We start from the raw sequence: 23142 nt of genomic DNA, 5'->3' as shown, positions 1-23142 counted from the left end.
GCTGCACTGTCAGAGTCGCCTTGTTAAGACTAGCAGAGATAATGGAACCCAACCTATTGTGAGTGCCACCAAACAGGACTACCCTGCTGAAACTCGATGTCAGGTCAGCCCCAAAGCTGCTCTTTCTCAGACAGCTATGCATCATCCTTTTAGATGCTAAGGTCATCAAGCTACCACCAGCCTGGCTGGGGTCCCATCCATTTGCCCGGCCTTGTGTTCAATACAGCTCAATGGCTCCGCTTTCCTGTGCAGTGAAAGTGGAAGGACCATTCCACCCTCAGGGCTTCTGTACCGGCAGCTGCCGGGCCTGAACGACCTGCTCCCTGCCTTGCTTCCTTCAGCTCTTACTCCCACCCCATGTTCCCATGCCCTGCTACACTTGGCTTCTCTTCAAGGCCCTGCATGTCGTTGCCTGCTGCTAGTTCCTGTGTGTTGTGTCCCTGCTCACCTCTGCCTCCTGACCTCCCAGAGCAAGAGTTCATTTGTGTTGGGTCCCTGAGCATATCCCCGGGGGGAGCACAGTGGAGGGAACATGCGTGCTCAGTGGATGAAAGGGGAACACTGCCAAAGGAGGACAAGGGGCAGTCAGGGGGACAACTACCCAGGAAGGCTGGCTCTGGGCACGTGTGAAATGCATGTGCGAAGTCCCTGAGATCCCAGAGTGTGTGGGCTGAAGATGAACATGCCCGAGGAGCAGGGGAAAGCCAGTTTGTGGTTCCCAAGACAGGAGTGATATTGTCCCTCTTGGCTGTGCGTGGACAAGGCACTGTGGTGAGGCCAGGAAGGAGACGTGGGGTCATCCAAGCCAATAATAGCTGCAGTGGCAGAGTTGGGTGGAGGACCCTTGTTGACCGGTCCAGCTGAGAATTCGAGGATAACCCCAGGTTTGGGACCTAGATAACAGGTAGCCCCGTCCCCTTGGCAACTCTGGAAGGGGAATTAGAGATCAGTCCAGTAGATGGGTTTGAGGCGCGGATTAGAATAGGCCTCCATTCCAGTAGGATCCAGAGCTCCGAGAGGCACGTGGACAGGACGCACCCCTAAGAAATCAGAGTACAGGTTCCCTCTGCGAACATCCAACTAGGGCTAGGATGCCCAACGCATAGGGACCAACTCCCTAGGAGCCCTTAACAGCGCTGGTCTAGAGGGTCTGGCGAGGGTCTGGGCCCCAGGTCTCGGGCCTCCCTGGTGTGGGAGCCTCTTTTGGACACAGCACCTGCGCAGCCACGGGCCCCGGTGTGACACCTCTCCCCTGCGCTCTGCATCCGTCCGCTCCTCAGCCAAGGCTCTTTCCGATGTAAGCCCCAGCCCCGCGACTTAGCGTTTTCCCGGAGCCCAAGGTGGGGGCTAGGACCCAACCCCTGGAGACGACCTGCCGGAGCGCGGGGGCGGAGCGGTGACGTCAGCGCCGCGAGCTAGGCGGCGCGGGCCGCGGTGACGTCAGCACAGCCCTGGGCCGCCCGCGCGCACGCGCCCCTGCGTCAGCAGCGCGCGGGGGCGGTGGCCGGGCGGGGCCGCGGGGAGCGCACCTCTGGGCGCAGTGCGCCCTCTGCCGGCGCCCTTAGGGTTACAGCCAAGAGGTTCCCGCTGGACGTGTGCGGGAGCTGGACACTCTCTACCTGGGATGCCGTCCCTGGCTCGCCGCCTGCAGCTCCCACAGTCGCAGCCTGTTCTATCCGGCCCTCGCCCCTTTGTTATTTTTATGTATTTGTTACCTCCTAACGTGCTGCACAACTTATAAACTATGTTGCGCGCGTGCTGTCTTTTCAGTCGAGTCCGACTCTTTGCGACCCTATGGACTGTAGTCCACCAGGTTCCTTTGTCCACGGGATTGTATCGGCAAGAATACTGGGACTGGTTGCCGTGCCTCCTCCAGGGGATCTTCCCCACCCAAAGGTCGAACCTGCGTCTCCTGCATTGGCAGGCAGGTTCTTTACCACTATTGCCACCTCGGACGCTCATATATTACGTTAATGTCTGTTAAACGCCCCCACCACCCCAAACTAGAGCAGGAATCTCGCTATTTCCTTGATGTCTCCCCAGCGCCTGACATCCAACGAGCGTCCCCAAAATCTTGAATTAAGTGTTTCCGTAACTTCTCCGCGCAGGCTTCTGGTCCTCAGGGTGCAGAGCCATGTAACCGATCTCCCTCACTGTACCACCGAGCTTGGAGCGCTCGCCGGAAGGAAACTACAATCCCCAGCATGCCACGCGCGCAGGTGGTGCTTCGTCTTCAGCATCGCGGGCAGCGCGCCGGGAGTCGTAGTTCGCGCGTGCGCTCTCACCAGGATCCTTCTCCCACAAGTCCTCTCGCGTCGTCCTTCTCGCCCTCCAGGCCGCTCGCGTTTAACAACAGTGAGCTCGCCTCCGCGTTGCCTTCCGCTGTCCGCCAACCGTCATGCTGCCTTCCGCGTTGCTCCGCCGTCCGGGTTTGGGCCACCTCGTACGCCAGGTCCGCGCCTACGCCGAGGCCCCCCCTGCTCAGGCCCCTGCCGCGGGTCCAGGACAGATGTCCTTCACCTTCGCCTCACCCACGCAGGTTCGGACGTCCACGGTGCTCGGGACCCCATTCTGGACCCCTCCCCCATGTGGCCCAGGATCCGAACCCCTAGTCCTCAGGTCGGCGACTCCCACTCCAGACCCGCGCCCCTTCTCTGTGTGATCCGGGATGCGAACTCCCAACCCTCAGGTCGGAGACCCCCGTTCCAGACCCTCGCCCCTCCTCCGTGTGGCCCGGGATCCGAGCCCTTTCGGGTCGGAGACCACCGGCATTCTGGACCTGTGGTCTGGGATCCGAGCCCCCAGTTATCGGGTCGCCTGCCCTCAGCTCCTATTTCGACATGCACCCGTCTTCGCGGGGTTCAGAACCTGCGCCCCTTGGCCCTTCTGCCGAATTCAGTGTCTCCTCCCCTGGCGGCTCGCTGGTGGTTTAACTACTGTATTTGCTTCCGCGAAGGCTAGGGTGTCTGGATTTCGTCTTCAAGTACAGGAAGGTGCTGCACCCCTCCGAAATATTGGCCGCAGCGGAGCCGCCTGTGCGCCTCCTCCCCCACCCCCCGCCCCGCAGCTGTCAGTCCTGTTCTAGTTAACTACGGAGGACACCGACTACTGGGCCTCGAGGGACTGGCCTTCGGTAAAGCTTTCTTCACGTGTGTTCTCTAGGTGTTCTTCAACGGCGCCAACATCCGCCAGGTGGACGTGCCCACGCAGACCGGCGCCTTCGGCATCCTTGCAGCCCATGTGCCCACTTTGCAGGTCCTGCGGCCAGGCCTGGTTGTGGTCCACGCTGAAGATGGCACCACCTCCAAATACTTCGGTGAGTCGAGTGGGCACACAGAGAGTAGGGGACACACGTCTCAGCAGAGTGTTTTCAGTCCTGTTTTCAGGTGGCAGCTTGAGAAAGGGCGCCAGGGACATAGACCACCCCGATACGGGCAGTGGTCTAATTGTGGTTTGGGATGTAACTGCTCAGCAGTTGGGACTGACAGACTGGGGGAAGAGACCTAAGAGTGCTGCCTGGCAGGGGCCTTTTGGAGAAGGGGTCCTTCGTTCTGTAAAGGTCTTCCACAGCATGGCTCCTGTCCAGCACTGGAATTCAGCTGGGGATCACCCCAACCTTAGCTCAGCTGCTGGGCAAAGAGAGGGGTCTCTGTTTCCATGTCCAGCCCCCAGTGGATGCACTTGGTGGCCGCCTGTCCACTTGTGTGATGAGGCCTTTCAACCCTGGAGCCAGGTTGTAGGGTCAGCCTCCCAGCCTCACAGGAGCTGTGGGGCTGACTCTCAAGCTCCCTCTTCCTGCAGTGAGTAGCGGCTCTGTCACAGTGAATGCTGACTCCTCCGTGCAGTTACTGGCTGAGGAAGCTGTCACCTTGGACATGCTGGATCTGGGGGTGAGTGTCTTGGGGGAAGCTGGGGTTTGGTGGGAACAGGTGCTGGGATGGGGTCCCTACTCAGCCCTCACCCACCCCCACCCGCTGCAGGCAGCCAAAGCGAACCTGGAGAAGGCACAGTCGGAGCTGTTGGGGGCAGCAGACGAGGCCACTCGGGCTGAGATCCAAATCCGCATCGAGGCCAACGAGGCCTTGGTGAAGGCTCTGGAGTAGGTGGTGCCTGCCTCACACTGGTCCAGCTGGGAGACCTGGCCGGAGCTGGGCAAGGATGGCCTGGCGTGAAGACCCAGCTCCCCGTGGGTGCAGGCTGACAGGGAGCGGGCCTGTGGGGAGTTGTCCTGTTAATAAGCCGCTAGGGGGCAGCACAGTGCCAGTTTCTGCCCAGAGCGCCCCTTGGCCAGGGAAACAAGCCAGCTCTGGCAGGTTGGGTGGCTGGGGGCAAGCTGGGACACTTGCCCTGCCCACGAGGAATGGTGTCCCCCTGGGGGGTCTCCTGCCATCTGCACCACCGCTCTGCCCCTGCAGTGTCTGCTGCAGAGACCACTGCTCCTAGCCACCGCCAGCAGACAGCCTGCCCCCTGCCCAACCCATATTAAAGACCTAGGATCCAACTTGTTTACACTGATTTTATCCTGCTTGGTGGTGGGCTCCAGATTCAGCCCAGCGTCTCGCTGGCTTCCTGTGTCTGCCCACTGAGGTGGAGCACTGAACGCTAGCTTCAGCTTTCCTGGGGCCGCAGGCTGTGTCCTGAAACGTCCTGAGTGTCTGCAGTAAGCTGGGGGAGGTGGGGGCACTGCTAGTAAACCAGGCTGGGTTCTGGCCTTCACCCCAAGAGGGTGGGGACAGGCAAAGGTTACCAAGCTGGGTCTGGGGCTGGTGGGCAGGGGTGTGGTTTGCCACTTGTGGGCTGGGCCTGGGCTGCCCAGCGGACAGCAGGGCTCCACCAGTTTCCAGACTGACGTGTGCCCCGTGGGCGCCCCGCCCTAGCTGCACTGGGAAGGGGCCAGCTCTGCCTGCTCCCATGGAAGCCCCGCCCTGTGTTCGCCTGGCCTGTGGGTGGCCCCAGCTGGCCGGGTGCCAAGTCCCTGGTGGTGTTGGCACCTCTGTGGCATTCTGGCCCCTGGAATAGCCCCAGATGGGTGGGGTGGCTGAGCGGGGGCCATCCTGGCACCTGGAAGCTTCAGTGCTATCCCACATCCTTCAGCCAGTCACTCCTTTTTTTGCAACTGAGGGGTGTCCCTAGAGCTGGCTTCAGGTGCCCAGCAAGAGTCGCCTTGCCCCTTCCTGGCCCTGGGTCCAAGCAGACCAGTAGGAGATTCCAGGGGAGTGAATGTGTGGGAGAGCTCGGGCCTCCCTGTGTGTCACTGGCAGCCAGAAGGTGACAGGCCACTCCAGGGCTCTTCATTGGTACAGATGGGCTGTGCAGTCTTGCGTCATGGTCCCATGCGAATGACTGTCCCACAGCTGTTTCTGAGGCTTGATGTCCCGGGAGCTGCCATGCCAGCTTGCAGCTCTGAAGAGGGCGTTTGTCCAGGCTTGATCCTTCTGGGCAGGTGAAGCGCAAGCGGCTGGCCCCCACTTGCCCAGGAACCCCCAGCTCAAATAAGGCTGGAACTGCTGTGGGGGCTCAGGTGCAGCCCCACCCCACCCCCACCTCCACCCCCCCCACACACACACCACCCCCCGGCTTAGGGCACAGGTTTTCTAGTTCCTGGCCAGCTCCTTGTCTGGTCTATAAATCAGAGTGAGGACATGGCAGGGGGCCTGCGGAAGGAGACCATCGCTGACCACTGAAGCAGCGGCCCTGACACCAGGGAACCTGCCTCCAGCATTCTGGGACTGGGACACAGCTGGGCCCCACAGTGCAGAGCAGGCCCCCTGAGGGATGGGCAAGGCTTGGAGCCTGGCCTGGGGACCCCTGTGCTGGTAGACTGCAGGGATGGCCAGCACAGGCCACGTCTTGTCCTGGGGTCAGGGCACCTGGGGTGGGAGTGGTCACAGGGCCAGGAACCAGGGACTATGACCCCCTACTGAGAGTGCAGGCTAGATGGTGCCCAAGAGCTCATCTCCTTCCCAGGAAGGGATGCCCTCATACCTGGAGTGTGCTTGCAACCTGGGACCAGCAGCCAGGTGAGAGGGGTCTTCTGAGAAGGAGTCTGAAGCAGGCTGATCTGGCATGTTTATCAACTTGGACTTGCAAAGCCAGGCAGGGGCTGGTCCCCTCCTGTGTGTGTGACCCTCAGGGTCCCATGCCAGGACCAGCCCACTCCCCTGCAGGCAGAAGAACCCAGCCAGGTGAGGTCGGAGACCCACCTGAGGACTCCACAACACCCCCACCCAGTGCCACCTGCTCACTTGAGGGTCCCACCTGGCCTGCCTGCCCTGGAGTCCCACTGTGCTCAGATGCGGCTTCAAGAGCCCACGTCCCCCATGCTGCCTCCCTGCTCTCCCTGAATGTAGGCCAACGGCCTGGTCCCACACCTGACCTTGGGGCCCTCTTTCAAGCCTCTTGTGCTTGGCGTGGACTTGCTCCTCCCTGGAGCTCTTCTGTTTCTGGCAAGCTCTTGTCCATCCCTCAGGCCCAGCCCTGATCCTGTGGGACTGGGAGTGTCTGGGTGTGCCTGTGACAGGGTTGGGGGCAGAGGCTGGGGGGCCTTGGGTGAGAGCAGGATGAGGACTGGCTCCATCCTAGAAAGGAGCACAGCCCTGGGAGGGGCCCCAGGGCAAGGGTGGAGGTGGAGGAGGTGGTTGGGTCAGATAAAGGGAGGCACAGATAAGTGGATGGGGTGGCCCGGGGTCCCCCTCCTCTGGACAGAGAAGGCCCTGCCCTCAGTCAGGGTCACCCTTAGAAAGCCTCCTACAGGAGACGACCTGCAGGGACAAAGCTGCAGACAAACCAATGGCTGTATGCCCTCGGTTTCATCACCTGTAAGATGGGTAGGGTGAGTACACCCACAGCCAAGGCTGGACACCAGCAGGTGAGCTAACCTAATGGGCTAACGTCAATCGCCAGGCTTAGGTGAGGGCCCTGTATCCCTGGGGTTCCGGAGAGACCTGCCGTATTTTCTTAATCCATACCACAGGAGCTCACAAAGGTCACTGCCCTCCAGAGTCACAAAGCCCAGCAGGTAATGATGGATGCACAAGGCAGGCCTGGAGCTGGTGAATCGCTCCATAAATACCCTCTGAGGTCACCGTTAAGGGATGCAGGAGGCCAGGGCAGCTGGCTGGGGCACCCCCACTGCAGGCAGGTGACTCGGGCCTGTTTTCCTGGACGCAGGCCGCTGACTCAGGCCCCCCTTTCCCGTTCCCCAATGCGGGCGCCCCCAGGCAGAAACACCGGGCCTGGGGTAGCAGGAAAGGGGCGGGGCAGCTAATCTAGCCGTGCACCCCAAAACCCTATGGCGGGGGCCGGAGTGCGGGTGCCCTCAGTCGTCAGCGTTGCCGACCGTGTCCCTTGATTCGTAGCATTCTAGGAGGGCTACACCCCCCCCACACACCCCCGTTTAAAAGGGCGAAGCTTAGGGGGCATGTGGCCCAGGCCGGACGGTGCCCCAGGGCCCTGGCGGACAGGCAGGGGCGGGGGCCGGCCTGCGTCACCGCCCGCCCGGCCCCCCGCCCCCTGGCCGCCTAAACTCCACCCCGAGGGAAGGCGGTGCGGATAAAGGCTCGGGGGCCGCCCGCTTAGCCCCAGACCGGCTCCGCCACCGCGTACTCGTCCCGGACGTGGGTACATTCAGGACAGTTGGGACCTCGGACAGGCCGCTCCCGGTGAGTGGGGGGCGGGACCCCACTGGCCGAAGAGGGTTCTCATTCTAGGCTCTTAAGCGTGCCCTACTTTTCTTTGTTCTTTGAGCAGGCAGGGTTCAAGGTGTCTCCAACCCTGGGGATCCCCTTGAGAACCGGAATGGGAAGGACTCAGCGCTGCCGGCAGAGCCCAGTCTGGACTTCTGCCCCCGCCCCGCCCCCGGGGCACTCCCACTCCCCGCGAGTGACCTTGAGTTAGTTTCCGTTCTGGCCTCTGTTTCCCCGACTGTGTAGCCCCAGTCTACTGACGCAGAGGCTTCACGCTCTTAGGCTCCCTTACGCCTGCAAGTCCCGTCTGACTGCCCTCTACCCCGGGCTGCATCGGCGCCCCCTGCCCGGGTCTCTGGGCAGCGCTCCCGGGCGGGGCCGGCAGAGGGCGCGCCAGCGCTGCTGACTCACCGCACCCCCGAGCGGCGCGCGCGGGCGCAGCCGGGGACGCCGCGTCACGTCACGGCTCGGGCGGGCGCGACTCGGGAAGCGGGCTCTGCCCGCGGGACGGGGGTGGGACGCGAGGTGGCACAGGCGCGAGAGGGGCCGTCCGGCAGCGGCCACGTCACCGGGGTGCAGGCCCCGCCCGCAGCTCCACCCCTTACAGGGGCTTCACGCTTCTCGGGAGAGGGGGCGCCGCAGGCCGACCCTGCCGCGAGTCCTTCAGCGGGGACCCAGTCACGAGGCGCGGGGATCGCGTCCCGCTTCCGCTTGCAGCGGTTTCCCGGACGGGCAGAGGGGGAGGCCCCGGCTTCCTACTCTTCCAGCTTTGGGCCTCCGCCTTATCCCACGGCAAACCACCCCAACCCGGGATCTTGGGCCCCGAGCGCCTCGCCGCCCGCCCTTTGTTGAGGGTCCCGGCCTTATGAATGGCTGCGGCGGGGCGGGGCGGGGGCGGGGGCAGGCCGGAGCGGCGTCGGTCCCGCCCCCGCCGCACTCTGCTTGGCCACCGGGTAGGGGGCGGACCTGGGGGGCGGGCCCGCGCGGCCACGTGGGGCGGTGCCTCGGCGGCTCCCATTGGTCGGGCCACGCTGCCGACTGGGCGTTCGGCGCACTCTGATTGGTCGGCGCGGGCCGGCGGAGTAAGTAGTGAATGGGAGGGGGCGGCGGCCCCGCCCCTCGGAACGTTGATACATTATAACTTTTTTTTCTGTTACTTTCACCCCCAGATCCTCCGGCGCGGCGGCGGCGGCGGCTGTTGCTAAGGGAGGGGACGCGAGGGGAAGCACGGCCCCAGTAGCAGACATCCTTGAGCGCGGCTGCGTGAGCGGCGCCCCCTTCTCTGGGACCCTTCCCCGAGCCCGCCGTCCTGGAAAGGAGTTGGGAGTGTAGTCCCCACCTAGAAAGGCGCCCCGGCGAGCCGACGCGACCTCGGAGCTCCACTCGGATTTTTGATTCCTCATTCGCCTTCCACTCCTGGGAGCTTCTCCAAAGGGACGCTCGCTGCCTTCCGCTTCCAGGGACGCAGAGGAAACCAGTTTGGGATCTCTCCCCCAACCCGCCCTGCCCGGAAGCGCGGCGAGAATTGGCGGCGCCCCGCGGACCCCAGCCCCTCAGCGCGGGCCGGGGATGGAGCCGCAGCCCGGCGGCGCCCGGAGCTGCCGGCGCGGGGCCCCCGGCGGCGCCTGCGAGCTGAGCCCGACGTCCGAGACGGCGCCCATGAGCCTGGCCATCCACAGCACGACAGGCACCCGCTACGAGCTGTCGGTGCCCCCCGACGAGACGGTGGATGGGCTGCGCAAGCGGCTGTCCCAACGCCTCAAAGTGCCCAAGGAGCGCCTGGCGCTGCTCCACAAAGACACGTAGGTACCGCGCGCCCCCAGCCCCCGCGTCGCCCCCTCGGGCCCCGGCCCCGGGGCGGGAACAAAGAGCGCGCCGCTCGAGGAAGGAAGGGGGCGGTTAGACGGGGGACGGGGGCGCGCCGCGCGCTCACGGGCGCCCTCTGCTCGGCCTGCGAGTCTCGGCCCCCTCCCCCGCCCGGGGTCGCTGCACAAAGGCAGTTGCGAGGGCGTCCCCCACGGGAAGGCAGGAGTCCCGGAAGGAGTAGGGGTCCCAGCTGCGGGGGTGGGGTGCTCTGCGGCGGCCTCCTCTGCCTGCGACCCGCCGGCTTCCGCATCTGTTGAGCGGCCCCTTCTGCGTCTGGCTGTTTCACCCCCTACTCGCGTCTCTCTGCCCCCCTTTGTTCTCTCCACCGAGCGCTCTCCGCAGTCTACCCCTCCCCCCTGCCATTTAAATCGCCTCCAGGCCGGGGAGCCCTCCCTCCGCGGGCCTCCGGGGACACGCAATGTCCATCCCCAGCGGAGGGGCCCGGTGGGGGAGGGGAGGGTGGGGGAGGGTCTCCTTTGTCTGAGCGGCTGCGGCTTGCGCCTGGGAGGGAGGGAGGAGGGGAGCCCGCCCGGCAAAGCCCCGAAAGGCTAAGCGCTTGGCCCGCAGGGACAGCCCAGGCCCGGGTGGTTGAATTATAAGGGGGGCGGCCCCGGGGTGGGGGGAGTGTGCCAAGGGGCGCGCTGTGCCTGGATGGTGAAAAAGTGCCTTGCTGAGGCCCAACTGGAGTGTCCCAGTGCAGAACTGGGGTTCCTTGGAATAAGGGGTCTTAACTGCCAGCATGGGACTCCCAGGGTCTGACCTCCACCCTCCACACAAACTCGGGGCCCTGGATCTGGAAACCAGGAAGGGGTGGGCGCGATGGACTCCTGTCTCTACCACATAAGCATAGCCCTCCCCCGCGGACTCTGCTTCCGAGTCCCTGCCTTGTCTCGGCGGCGGCGTAGCCTCACCCTCTTCCTTCCTCCCCCCCTCAGCCGGCTCAGTTCGGGGAAGCTGCAGGAGTTCGGCGTGGGGGATGGCAGCAAGCTGACGCTGGTGCCCACCGTGGAGGCGGGCCTCATGGTAAATGGCTGGGGCAGCGAGCTCCGAAGCCCCAAGTTAGCAGGCAGCCCCCTCCCCTGCGAGCACACCCTCCAGTACTGACAAGGAACCCTGTCCCTGCAGGACTGCCCACCTCACCCCACCCCACCCCACCCTACTCCTCCTCAGGGCCCACCCTCAGGGTCTCCTCTTCTTCCTTCCTCTCTCTGTAGTCTCAGGCCTCCAGGCCAGAACAATCTGTGATGCAGGCCCTGGAGAGCTTGACAGAGACGCAGGTAAGACGCGCGCCAGCGCCCTCCCCACCCCTGGGGGCAACCGGGGGAGTGCCCAGCCACTCCGGAGAGCTTAGGGGTTGTTTGTGCTCCCAGGAGGCCTGTGGGAAGGGGAGGGGACGCGCCGCTCCGCCTTCGTGCCAGCTTGGCCTGGTCACCCAGCTTCCTCTTCCTCCTCCCCGCCCCCCCCAGCACTCTCCACCTGACCTTGAGAGTCTTCTCTCCCACGGTGGCCTCCATGGGGGAGGGGGCCCATCTTTCACAAGCCTGTCTGCGGGGTGACCTTGGCCCATGCTCTCACACCACTCCCACACACTGGGGCCTGCGTCCCCAGCCCCACCAGCTTTGTCGTTGAGCTCCCCCTGCCCAGACTGCGGTTTACCCAGAGCAACCTTTTTAACATTTCTGATGGGGGGGGGGTGGTTCTGGGTGACATTCCTTCCGCCTTCTGTGACCCCATCGTGAGGGGTGGGGAGTCACCCCTACCCCTCCTTCCTCTGGCCTTTGTTCTCTGCCCCAAAAGGGGGAGGGGGTGGGGGCGCCCAGCCCTGGGGCCAGCACAGCCCAGACAGGATGTTAGGAAAATATTTAGTAAGCGCAGGAGGGCGATGAGGAGGAAGGCTGGGGCTGGCCCACACAGGGTTCCCGGTTTTGTTGCAGCTTTTTTTTTTTTTTCCCTCCTTTCCTCATTTTTCTGGCAGTGGGGCCCTCCTCCCAGGAGGGTGACACAGGCCTCAGCTATCCGCCTGCTGCCAGGGTGGGGGTGGCAAGTCCTCGGCCTCCCTGGCTGGTCTGGCCCCCGGCCTCAGAACCTGCTCAGCGGCTTCCCTTCCTCTTGCCCTGAGGCCCTCGCCCCCTCCCCGGCGTGCTGCGTCCTGCCCTTGCCAGCCGGCGGCTAGCACAGGGGAGGAGGAGGGGCCCTGGGAGCTGGGTGGTCCGCCATTGGGAGGGGCAGAGGAGTTGGGGGAGAGCCGGGAGCCAGCTGGGGGTGTGCTTTTTGGGGCAGATGTGACCTGAGCTCCCTGCTCCTGGGGAGGGGGGGGCGGTGCTGTGGTTGGCAGGGGGCCCCTGGGGCGTGTTGGGTTCACATCCGCCCCAGGGTGCCTGCGTCAGGAGGGAGTCGGGGAGGTGCTGGGCGGAGTGACTGGGCTCCCAGCACTGCTTCCCTGCCTGGCACCAAGTCATGCCTGCCCCTTTGCCCTCCCCTGGGAGGAAGTTACAGGGTGGAGTGGGGGGGGGGCAGCCACTCTTACAAAGCCACCCAGGCCCTTTCTGCAAAGGGCATCTCTGGGGCTGGGGAGGGCACATGCAGAAGGGTCTGCGGGGAGTAGGGAGTGCGCTCTGTCCGCCTCCTTTGGCTCCTCCCAATGGCCCCCAAAGCAGGGAAGGTTACACCAGCCGCTGCCAGCAGAGAGCAGGGAGGAGGTGGTTCTGAGTCATCCCGGCCTGTGTCATTTCTCAGAAACCTCCACCCCCCCACACACACAATCCCAGCCCCTGGGGAGAGCACAGTGCTGGCGTGCCCCCAAAGGAGGGGTCCAGTGCAGATGGGGGGATCTTACGGGCGCCTCACCTACTCCAAAGGGGTTGCCAGGTTGGAGATTCATGTTTGCATGGGCTGTACTGAGGCCTTGGGGGACTAAGGCCACAGAGTGAATGGTCACGGCCCCCCTACCGCCGGCAGAGGCAACGCCTCCCCCTCAGCTTCAGCCCCGCCCAGGACAGATAAATATTTATCTTGAGAAAGCAAAGGTTAGGACAAGAATTTGTCCAGGAATTCCACCCACTCGCTGTCCGAGTAGCTTAGCTGGGAGGGGGCCTGAGCCTAGCCCCTGCAGTGTGCACAGGCAGAGAGAGGGTGGGGAGAGGTGTGAGCTGGGGGTTGTTTGAGAGCAGAGATGCCGTCTGGGCCCCGCCCCCTCTGGCTTGGTTTCCCCTTGAAAGAACCAAGTTGGCCAGGGTGGGCCAGGCCCCCGTCTCATCTGCCTCTGTCCCCCCACAGTCCCCAGCGGCTCCTGACCTGGGCCGGGCTGGCGGAGGCGGCTTCCGGAAATACCGATTCATTTTATTTAAGCATCCGTGGCACCGACAGGGACCCCAGAACCCACAGAGGGGCGGCGCGAGGCCCCAGGTCACACAGCGTGGGGGGCCGGGCCGGGCCGGGCTGGGGGCACTGCGGGCTGGGGCCCTAGGCTTGACGGGCCTCTCTCTGCAGGTCAGTGACTTCTTGTCAGGCCGCTCGCCGCTGACCCTGGCGCTGCGTGTGGGGGACCACATGATGTTTGTCCAGTTGCAGCTCGCAGCCCAGCATGCCCCACTGCAGCACCGCCACGTGCTGGCTGCTGCTGCCGCCGCTACCCGCGGGGACCCCAGCATGACCACCACCCCTGTGTCCTCTCCCTGCCGGCCAGTGTCAAGTGCCGCCCGTGTCCCCCCAGTGCCCACCAGCCCTGCCCCGGCATCCTCACCTGTCACAGCCGGCTCTTTCCGCTCCCATTCGGCCTCTACCACCTGCCCCGAGGTGAGTCTGGGGAAGGGTGCAGCGGGAGGACAGCAGAGCCCCAGATATGTCTTCTGTATCCAGAATCCCATAGTTTTCCCCACAACCTGGGCTTGCGTGGGTGATCTGGCCCTGAACCCCAAGGGTTACCCTCGCACCCCAAGCTCATATGCCCTCCTCCCCCATCAGCAGATGGACTGTTCCCCCGCTGCCAGCACTGGTGCCAGCCCCACATCCCCCACTGGAGGCAGCCCCACCTCTCGCTCCCGAAAACCTGGCGCAGTCATCGAGAGCTTCGTGAACCACGCCCCGGGGGTCTTCTCAGGGACCTTCTCTGGTAGGTGTCAAAGTGTCCCCATGAGTGGTAACACACACAGTAGGGATGAGACGCTCCCCGGGGTGGCCATGCACATGCCTGGCTATGCAGCCAGCCACAGGTCCAATGGGGGTGCACATGCCCAGGTCAGCCAGGGGTGTCCTATGTACATGTGGAACCCTGCGCTGCCAAGGCCACTCATCCACCACTGCAGTGTCCTCATCCGTGTCTCCCCACAGGCACGCTGCACCCCAACTGCCAGGACAGCAGTGGGCGGCCGAGGCGGGACATCGGGACCATCCTGCAGATCCTCAATGACCTCCTAAGTGCCACACGGCACTACCAGGGCATGCCCCCATCACTCACACAGCTGCGTTGCCACGCCCAGTGCACCCCAGACCTCGGCCCCAAAACTACCTCCTGTGAGAAGCTGGCGGCCGCGGCCCCGGCCTCCCTGAGCCAGGCCCGCTTGTGCAAGCCCCCGGGTAAGTGTCCCCCTTGCACCCCCCCCTCCATGGGTCTCTCAAGGCCCCTCTGTGTGCCTCTTCCAGCAGCTGAGCCCCCAGTGGTGGGGAGGGGGCCACCAGCTGCAGCTCGCCCTGCTCTGCAGGCGCCTGTAGAGAAGGGAGTGTGTGTGTTGGGGCACACAGTGTCTTTGTGCCCTCCAGAGGGGGCTCCATCCACACTTCCTCCTCACCCCCCTCAGGCACCTTATGCAGATGGTGGGTGAAGCCACTGTGAATGGCCTAGTCAGCCTGAGGGAGGGAGGGGGTTAGCTTCTCCTCCTGCTCAAAGGCAGCTTGTGCCCCCCTGCCCCGACAAAACCCGGTTATTCCGGACACATTCGGAGTCCTTCAGAATTGTGAAGTGGGCCCCCGAGCCCAGGTCCTGAAGGGGAAACAGCTAATGTTTAGCCTGAGCAGCTAATGTTTATGACAGCTGAGTCACTAAGGGCTGTCTTGGGCCAGCTCTGCCCTCACGGGGCTGACAGCCCCAGTTGACGGAAGGTTCAGTAGATATTCTTGTCTGGCTCCCTCGCTGGAGGGAGTGTCCTGGGTTGGGCGGCTTGATATCCAGGGGCAGCTGCTGGGGGTCCTCATATTTGGTTGGGACTCTGGCCTCCAAGGGACCCTCAGGGTCATGCCCACTGCGTCCTCTGCAGGGGACCGGCTGCGGCAGACAGAGAACCGAGCCACCCGCTGTAAGGTGGAGCGCCTGCAGCTGCTGCTCCAGCAGAAACGGCTCCGCAGAAAGGCCCGGCGTGATGCCCGCGGTCCCTACCACTGGCCACCCAGCCGCAAGGCTGGCCGCAGCGACAGCACCAGCAGTGGGGGAGGTGGCGGCCCCAGCGAGGCGGCCGGCTTGGGCCTTGACTTCGAGGACTCCGTCTGGAAGCCAGAAGTGAACCCCGACATCAAGTCAGAGTTTGTGGTGGCCTAGGAACCCTGTCCCTCGCCCCAGCCCTGGGTGGCCGACAGTGTGGCCTCACATGGGAGGGCAGGCTGTCTGTTGGTGCAGCAAGAGGCTCCCTCCTCCCGGTTCCGTGTCCTTCTGGTGGGTTCTTTTTTTTTTTTTTTTTCCTTTTTTAAAATTTCAATTCCTCCCATGGTTTTCCAAACTCTCCGTGGACTTGGGTTCCTGCCTCCTTGATTCGGCTCACACTCCCCGCCCCTTCCTACATTGCCTCATCCTTCTCCCGACCTGCACTGGGTCCCTCCCGCCCACCTTCCCAAGCTCCAAATATGTAGCAGTCTTTCCAGATGGTTGAGAGAGAGTGGAGACAAGGAAGCCGCCCCCCCCTTCCGTTCTGCCGCCCTCCCCACTCCTTTCAGGTTTAAGTCAAAAACGTAGATGCCTCATTATGCACTTTACAGACAGGGGAGGGGGCCGCAGAGAGGAGAGCCCCCACCGCAAACCCTGGCTCTGAAACCATCGGGCGAGGAACCCCGCGGTCAGGTGCGCGTCAACCGCGACCAAGCCCATGACGGCCAAGGATTGCTTCTCTTCTTCCATGTTCGAACTCTTGTTCCTGATTTCCTTTTCCATGTACCTTTTCCTGGAAAAGAAAAGAAAAGCCGTTTCAGGGGAGAGGCTGGCCAGAGCCTGCCTTGGGCTGCGGGCGGGGTGTGGGACTCTTTCCTGTCAGGAAAGGAAAGGGGGGCGGAGCATCCGCCAGCCTTTGCCGCCGTCCACGCACTGTGCGTTTTCTCCCACGCCACCCCGTTTTTCTGCGCTTGGGGTATTTATAGACTATTAATTTTCTGACTGAGCCAATAGTGGTTGGGAATCTCTTGAACAATAGGGAGAGAAATGGCTGGGGAGGGGGGCCGGGATGATGCCCCACCCCCGGCCCTTCTTCCCCACCCAACCTGAGGGATCTGGGCCTGTGGACTGTGTCTGGGGGGCCCTTCAGCAGCCAGGAGGGGCGGGGTGCTGAGCTGTGAAACCCCCGCTAGGGGGAAAGCTGTGTAGCATTAACCCCCCGTGGGGGGGGTTCGCTGCTGGTCTAATTTGGACCCCCCCCACTCACATCCCTGCCCCAGGGGCATCCCCAGGGCAGAGGGGCAGACCTCCCCACTATTGGGGCCATTTCAATGGGGGTGGAGTTATTTTTTCATTCACTTATTTTTTACTGATAATGGAGATGTTTGGGCCCTGCCCCCCACCTGTCAGTCTTGTCCTGGCCCCGCCCCTCTGCTGCGCAACACTCCCCCCACCCTCTGCCTGCCCCTCCTTGTTAGTTGAACCCCAGGTCCTCACCCTACCCCAGGTTATGTGTTTAAAGTTAATGGTTTCAGATGTGAACATCTTGTGTTAATTGTAGCTCTGTACATTTTTTGTGGGGGGGCGGTGGGAGGGCAGGGGGGGTCAGAGGGGAGGGGTCAAGGATTTTGTTTTTATTTTCATTTTTCAAAAAAAGAAAAAGGGGCGGGTTTGTTTTTGAAACGCTGTCTTGGATATCTATTTAATGTGTGTTCTGATGGATTTTTTTTTTTTTTAACGATTTTAAATAACGTCTGTGCCTCCGCTGGTCTGAGGGTGGAGGCCCCAGGCAGGAACTGTCCACTCTTTCTGCCCTTGGGAGGGCCCCTCCCCAGAAAGCATTACCCACCTTCGGGGCGGGGGTCGGGCTGTGGGGTGTCCCAGCACCTTGTGGGAGTTTCCTGTATGAAAACATGAAATTGGAAAAGAAGCCTACACAAACACCGTGACTTCAAGGAATAAACAGAAAATGAAACACAAGTGTACGTCCGGCCTGCTCGCCTGGAGGGTGAAGTGGTTATTGAAGGGGTTCTGAGTGTGAGAGAGGGTGGTCTTTCCCAGGAGGGCCACCAGGTCAGATGCTGGGGTAGCCCACCACTCTGGAGAGTGGAAGGGCTGCGGGGAGACGGGTGGGTCCCATAACAGTTCCCACACCCCCTCCCCGCCCTGGGGTGAGGGTGGGCAGGAAGCTGTCTGGCAAGGGAGGGAGGGGCAGGCCACTTCCCAGTACCCAAGGCCGGAAGTCCTGCAGGGTGTGGGCACGGGGCTGCCCGAGGGCTGTGTGCCCTGGGTGGGGCCTCAGTTCTAAGTGGGCTGCAGGCGAGCCCAGATACTCAGTCTCCAGGGAAACCTGGCCACATACTCGGGGCCATGGGTTCCCCAGCCACAGAAAGGGGGAAGTAGTTACATCCGCCCGCCCACGCATGGGGGGCCAGGAGTGGGCAGCCTGAGGACCCCTGGCCCAAGCTTCACCCCTGGGGGGAGGGGTGCCAGGTTTCCCGGACACCTATTGCGCCCAGAGTCAAGCCAGGGCCTAGGGCAGGTACTCAAGGCCCTTCAGTTTGGCTCCACCCTGGCCCTTACTGGACTCCTTTCGGCCTCCCAGGCCTTGCATTCCAGCTCTCCCCAGCCCTGACCATTGCGATCAAGCCTCCAGGCCTTTGCTCGGGTTGTGTCCTACCCAGGAACACTCCTAGCTCCCCAGCTCTGGCTGGGAACTTCCCTAGTCTGCGTCTTCCACTACCGCTCACTTGGGCTCCCTGAGAGCCAGGCCAGGTGGCAAGTCCCACCTTCATCCACTTTGGGGCTGGACAGAGACACCATAATATACTGAAGGTCGTTTTACATGTATTTCCTCACTTAGCACAGTCACCTAAGAGAACTAATTATCCTCCCACTTGGTAGATGAGAAAACCCAGGCCCAAAGAGAAATACTCTTTGGTCCAGAGCACTGGCGGTGTTTGTTAAATTAGTGAACACCGTCCCTAGGCTCATTTCCTGTACCAAGACCCAGCCCTCCTAAGCCCCAGTTCCAGGAGCCCCACCCAGGGGGAAGGGAACAGGTGCAGTCCAGGAGTGTCCTGGGAGTACTTGCTAAGGCCCTTCTGCCCCTCCTGCCACCCAGTCACCCCCAAATCATCGCACAACCAGGCCGGGAAGGTAATATCCCCGGGTCCACCTTATCCCTTCAGATCTTAAGGTCAAAAGCGCAAACTTCCCCTCTGGTTCGGAGAACCACAAGGTAGAGGTGGGAATGGGACAGTTAAGGTCGAAAACCCTGCCCACGCAGCCGGCCCCCCGGAGGTTAGGGCTGTGAGCCAGCTGGCCACTGCAGGCCTGGGTGGGGGATAAGGAAGGAGGGTGCAGATCAAGGCACCTGCTGAATCACAGTTGTGTCTGCACGGTGCAGGGCGGGGGGCACTTGGTCTACTGCTGGGTACTCCTCAGGGCGCTGTCTGGCGCCCAGCCCTGCGGTCCGAGGGTCACAGCCATACCCGGGAATCCTAGAACCCCACCCTGGGTTGGTGCGGTGGCCCTTGGTCCCTTCCCGCTGTGCGGGCCTGAAACGCACACGCCTGCGACTGGGGCGAGGAGGGAGAGGTGCCCAGCCGAAGGGGTGCAGCGACCTGAAAGGCGGCGGGTCAGGCCACGTGGGCGTGGGTAGCACAGAAAGGTAAATTGAGGCCCAGTGTAGGCAGGGGCTGCGGAATCACAGGAGGCGGGGACGGCCCTGCACCAACCAACCCCTCCTCCCAGGGAGGAAAAAGTTGAATGGGAGGGGGCGGCCCCCGGAAGCCCGCATGGATGGAAACGCGGCTTCCATGGCAACGCGCCGCGAACCGGGCCTGACGTCACTGTGGGGCTGGTGCCCCGCCCGCCCCCGTCCTAGCATTGAAAGGCTCAGGCCCCGCCTACTCTTGGGACGCCTCATTGGTGGCCACCTCATCGCCGGTCTGCTCGCACCAATAGCCGCGCGGGATTGCTGCCCGGAGGCGGGACTGCGGCGTGGCCAGGCCGAGTGCGCAGGCGCGGCGCGGGGGCGTGCGCCCCCCCCCCCCACCTCCTTTTCCCTCTGGCCGCACGTCCGCAATTTGGGGGCGGGAGGCGCGCCAAGGGGTCTGACGACCGTTGCAGCTCTGAGACGGAAGAGGGGGCGAACTTGAGGGTGCCGCACGTGGACCCCCGCACGGGCGCGATCGCGTGCACCCGCCTTTCAAGCCCGGCCATTGTTTGTTGCCTCTTCCCCAGGACCTTGTGTGCGCGAGCTCCGGGCTAGGGGAGCGCAGGGCGGGGAGCGGGAGAAGGGCAGTTGGGCTGAGGCTCTGCCAAAAGAATAGGAGTTTGCCAACTACAGGAAGAGGGAAATGGTGCCCCATGTTGGTGGCACGGCGTGCGCAGATGTCTGAAGAGGTGAATGCGGGTGCATTTGGGAAACATCTGAAAGTCAGTTTGGGGGACCTAAAACAAAAGGCGACGGCAAGGACCCGACAGGAATGATTCCTCAACTCTGGCTTGGGGGCGATGAGATGGGGACCCCAAGGAGGAGGAGCAGATGGAAGGAGCAGAGGCCAGAACATCCCAGAAGGTGTCTGGTCTGGACGCTATGTTTAGACAAGCCTGCGAAGGGACAGATGAGGCATTGTCTGAAGGGGGCCTTTGGTTCACAGTGCGATGTCTGGCAAAGGGGCTGCAGGGAGTTCTGAGGTTGGGGACCCAGGAGGGGTCATGGCGGCAGGAAGACCTCATCGATGCCTGGCTATGCCTCAGTTTTGCTGTGACCAGTAGTCCACTAAGAGAAGGCAGCAATCAGTATGAACAGGGTGGCCTTTGCCAGGTGGGGAGGGTGTGAGCCAAAACCTCTGGTCCGAGGTTACCCCTGGGGCTAGCTGGGGCGGACAGAGAGCCCCTACACTTAGATGGGGGTTGGCACTGGAGGTGTGGACAGGTGTGGCTGCCAAGGTGTGAAGTCCAGACAGGCTTGGATCCAGGTGCTGGCTCACAGATGGGCCGTGCTTCTAGGGTGATGAGGCAGCTGTGGGCGGGCAAGAGAAGGTCACTGGTGTCACGTCTTTTTGTTCAAGGCCAGAGTCCCCTGCGCGTGGCCAAATGGGTAATTGGGGCTAGCTGCACGGTTTTGAAATGCCAAAGGACGCGGCATTGAGGTGGCTTGGGAGAAAGGCTGGGAGAAGCCAGGTCCCTGGGGAGGTGAGTGGTGCCCCGCTGGGGCCAGCGCCAGCACCCCCAGCACCGGGCGTGTGCCCCAGCACAGCCACCCCCGCCCAGGCCTGGCGGGAACGCCCTCCTCTCCAGGCACCTTGGGAATGGGAGTTGCCAAGCTACAGCCAAGGGTGCTAGGACTCAACTCAGGAGTCTCCCCTCCAGCCCCACCCACGGCCGCCCCCACCGGGCAGGGCAGAGGACAAGGAGCCTCCGGTGTCACTCAGGACAGGTGAGCCGCCCAGCTCGCAGGTGTGGGCGGGGCCGCTGTCACCTGGGGCCCTTTCCCGACTGGAGATGGCCCCCAGCCCTGGCCTGCTGCCTCGGTTCCCCTCACCCACGTGTGCCCCTCCCCCCTCTCTTTGAGTTCTCCTTTCCTGTGTCTTCCTGTTTCCCTTTCTTTTCGCCTTTCTTGGTTTCTGGGTCTGTCCGTATTTCTGTCGGAGTCTCCATCTCTCCGCTGTCCCTCTATTTTCGTCCAGTCTCGGCCTCACCGGCTCCTCCTCTCGACGCCTCCCCCGCTTCCTCCCCCTCTTGGGGGCCTCCTCCCTCACCCCCGGAGTACATTCCAGCCTCCGCCCCCGCCTCGCCGCCCCTCCCTGGAGCCTGCTGCTGCAGTGGTGGGTTCCGGAGATGCTGCGGGTAGGCTTGAGCTGAAGTCAAAGGTCGGGAGCCGGCGGGGGACTGGAGAGGGCACCCCCTAACAACTCTGGAATGTGGGCTGGGCCGGCCCCACGGGGTTGGGGGGAGGAGGTCGGGGTTGGGGGAAGGAGGTCGCGCGCCCGCAGGTGGAGACGGCCGGAGACGACTGGCTACATCTCCCCTGCACACAACCCACACCCCGAACGCTACCCACGGGCCTCACGGAGAATCAGCCCAACTCCGGACACCCACGCAGGGCCCCTTACTGCCACCAGACCCAGACCAACCTGCCTCTCAGTCCCACACGCCTGCTGCACCCGCTCTGCAGTCCACGGGAGAGGCTCATCTCGCCTGCAGCACAGGGACCCCCATACGCAACGCCCCCCACAGTCCCAAACCCGCCCCAACCTACACTTCTGGGTACCACAACCTCAGTCAACTGTGTGACCCTCAGAATCCGCTCTCACCCAGGGCCAGGACCTCTTTGACAAAAACCGCAGCATTGAAGGTCACATCAGGCAGCCCAAACTGAGACCCTCAGAGACGCTGCTCAGCGGAGGCGGCACTCAAAGCCGGGGCGCCCCAGCCACAGACACTGCCTACGCGCCCTTCCTCCTGCAGGCCCAGCTGAGCAAAGCGGCCACTGGGGTGGGCAGGTGCAGGAGTGTAGGTGCACCCTCAAAAAAAGTGGGGCTTCATCCTGCACGGCGGACCACTCCCTGAGCAGCCTAAGACCCAGAGTAAGAAGAGAAAAACGGCCCTAGGAGCCACTCCAGGGTGAGGCCTGGTTGCCTCGCTATGACCCTTGCTGACCCAGGGAAGTGCTGCTGTTGCACCCATTCTCAGCTGAGGCACCCCAGACGCTGCCTGCCCTCACAGTTGGGCGCCCAGGCAGTCGCTGACCCTTGAAGGAGGGATGGGGATGGGCGGCAGGCAGGACAAGTCCTGTGGGTACCTGTGTCTGCCAGCTTGGGTGTGGGGGCGGGGATGTGGAGGCTGCTATGTACGTCTGCCTGGACACACAGGTCACAGAGGTGTCTTTCCTGAGCCCTTGGCAGCTAACCCAGGAGGGCAGGCTCTCTCCCTGGTTGCCACTCAATGTTGCCGTGGAGACTCAACAGCCCCAGTCAGGGGTCCTTTGGCCCCTTTGCGTGTCTGTAAGTGAACCTGTATATAGGGCTAAGGTCAAAGGAGTCCAGCAGGCTTCAGTGGGACAGCTCCTCCTGCCTCTGCAGTGGGGCTGTGGACCACACAGCCCCCAGTCTCAGAAACCCAGGGGGTTGCCTCCCCAGCATCCCTACTCAGGGAAGCTTTGGGGTTTCTATGAGCATGCAGTGGCTGCACCGGGCCTGCATTTCACACACACTTGATATGTCTCATGCATGAATACATGTATTGCTGTGGGCCTCCAGGTGTCCCCTGGGTCCCTTCACAGTCTGCCTGCAGTTGGTGGGAGTTGTAGTTACTAGCATGGTCCAGGAGCTGTCTGACCTTTGTATTCCTGGGATGAGGAGCAGAAGAGAGGCAGCCATCACATTCCTGGGCCATGAATCACAGGGAGCTCCACCCAGGTGCCCGCCACAAACCCCTCCACCAGGAAGCCCCCTCCTAGGAACAGGAGGGAAACAGAAGCCAGGCTGCAGTCAACTGACTCTCCTGTACTCACTGTGGGCAGCCACCTGGGCTTCCTAGGGGATCTCACATGTGCCCCCTACGCATGCAGGTGGGAAATGGTGGGCAGTTAACCTCTTCTTCCGGGCTTCTGGCCTCCTTCCTGTTACCCTCCTCTGCCCTAGAGGTCCTGGTTGCTGCTGACACAGCACATGGCATGTGCCCACCCCAGGATCATGAGTCACGACACGCCACCAGCCATGGGCACATATGATCTGGGAGTTCTGGTCCCCTGAGTCACGCACACCCAGCCCTTCTGGACTGATTCCACATCCTGGTTTTGCACATACTTTGGGGTCCGTGCACAACCCTTGTTCTTGCACATAGAAAATGACCATGCAGAATGTTTCCATGTGTGCACATACATGCACACACCTCCATGCCACTTTGTACATACACATACATGTGAGTTCTGTGCACACACTTCCACACCCATGTGCACGGGCACACAGTGCCACTTTCATGCTCACACAGGCATGGTCCTCAGATCCTGTTTCTCCATCTCTGCACCCACGGGTACCCTGCCCAGAGGCACACATGTGCACCACACCTGGCAACATACACATTCATCCAGTCCCCACTTCTCCCTCCCTAGCTCTGGGCCCCAGGGATCTGGGCCAGGCTGGCAGGCTGGAGTTTCTGCCTGGACCGTCCCATTTCCGCGCCCCCGCCGGGCGGCCGCCAGCCAGGTGCACCGGCCCGGCCCCC

The 23142-nt window shown here is 62.8% G+C and overlaps 3 protein-coding genes across 6 annotated transcripts; all 3 read left to right on the top strand.

The window, feature by feature from the left end:
- The first annotated feature begins 2113 nt into the window (after positions 1-2113).
- ATP5F1D (ATP synthase F1 subunit delta) lies at positions 2114-4505 on the top strand. The gene is made up of 4 exons (XM_040240210.1): positions 2114-2539; positions 3163-3316; positions 3802-3890; positions 3981-4505. Exons 1-4 carry the CDS (start codon positions 2399-2401, stop codon positions 4101-4103), a joined length of 507 nt encoding a protein of 168 aa, XP_040096144.1. The 5' UTR covers positions 2114-2398; the 3' UTR covers positions 4104-4505.
- A 1432-nt stretch (positions 4506-5937) lies between these two features.
- Positions 5938-8537, top strand: LOC120864494 (basic salivary proline-rich protein 2-like). The gene is made up of 4 exons (XM_040241565.1): positions 5938-6020; positions 6134-6185; positions 7464-7661; positions 7968-8537. Exons 1-4 carry the CDS (start codon positions 5938-5940, stop codon positions 8535-8537), a joined length of 903 nt encoding a protein of 300 aa, XP_040097499.1.
- MIDN (midnolin) lies at positions 7599-16884 on the top strand. 4 transcript variants are annotated; one of them, XM_040240206.1, is made up of 9 exons: positions 7599-7661; positions 8855-9487; positions 10487-10574; positions 10766-10828; positions 12828-12956; positions 13041-13346; positions 13518-13662; positions 13881-14126; positions 14804-16884. In XM_040240206.1, the coding sequence occupies exons 2-9, from the start codon at positions 9255-9257 to the stop codon at positions 15079-15081; spliced, it is 1488 nt and encodes a 495-aa protein (XP_040096140.1). In that variant the 5' UTR covers positions 7599-7661; positions 8855-9254; the 3' UTR covers positions 15082-16884. The 4 variants fall into 4 exon arrangements, with proteins under 4 accessions (XP_040096140.1, XP_040096139.1, XP_040096143.1 ...); XM_040240205.1 differs by having other exon boundaries at positions 13515-13662; XM_040240209.1 differs by lacking the exon at positions 12828-12956.
- Positions 16885-23142: the final 6258 nt, after the last annotated feature.

The sequence above is a fragment of the Oryx dammah genome, unplaced genomic scaffold, assembly GCF_014754425.2.
Source record: "Oryx dammah isolate SB20612 unplaced genomic scaffold, SCBI_Odam_1.1 HiC_scaffold_5, whole genome shotgun sequence".
NCBI lineage: Eukaryota > Metazoa > Chordata > Mammalia > Artiodactyla > Bovidae > Oryx > Oryx dammah.
Note: the sequence above shows the minus strand (reverse complement) of the source record. Positions and strands in the feature narration are given on the sequence as shown.

Excerpts from the sequence above, each read along its gene's own strand:
- ATP5F1D (XM_040240210.1), top strand. The coding sequence starts at position 2,399 with ATGCTGCCTTCCGCGTTGCTCCGCCGTCCGGGTTTGGGCCACCTCGTA. Across the intron at positions 2,540-3,162 it reads CCTTCGCCTCACCCACGCAG|GTGTTCTTCAACGGCGCCAA; the intron begins GTTCGGACGTCC and ends TGTGTTCTCTAG. Across the intron at positions 3,317-3,801 it reads CACCACCTCCAAATACTTCG|TGAGTAGCGGCTCTGTCACA; the intron begins GTGAGTCGAGTG and ends CTCTTCCTGCAG.
- LOC120864494 (XM_040241565.1), top strand. The coding sequence starts at position 5,938 with ATGGTGCCCAAGAGCTCATCTCCTTCCCAGGAAGGGATGCCCTCATAC. Across the intron at positions 6,021-6,133 it reads AACCTGGGACCAGCAGCCAG|GGTCCCATGCCAGGACCAGC; the intron begins GTGAGAGGGGTC and ends TGTGACCCTCAG. Across the intron at positions 6,186-7,463 it reads AGGCAGAAGAACCCAGCCAG|GCAGGGGCGGGGGCCGGCCT; the intron begins GTGAGGTCGGAG and ends CCTGGCGGACAG.
- MIDN (XM_040240205.1), top strand. The coding sequence starts at position 9,255 with ATGGAGCCGCAGCCCGGCGGCGCCCGGAGCTGCCGGCGCGGGGCCCCC. Across the intron at positions 13,347-13,514 it reads CCTCTACCACCTGCCCCGAG|CAGATGGACTGTTCCCCCGC; the intron begins GTGAGTCTGGGG and ends CTCCCCCATCAG. Across the intron at positions 13,663-13,880 it reads CTTCTCAGGGACCTTCTCTG|GCACGCTGCACCCCAACTGC; the intron begins GTAGGTGTCAAA and ends GTCTCCCCACAG.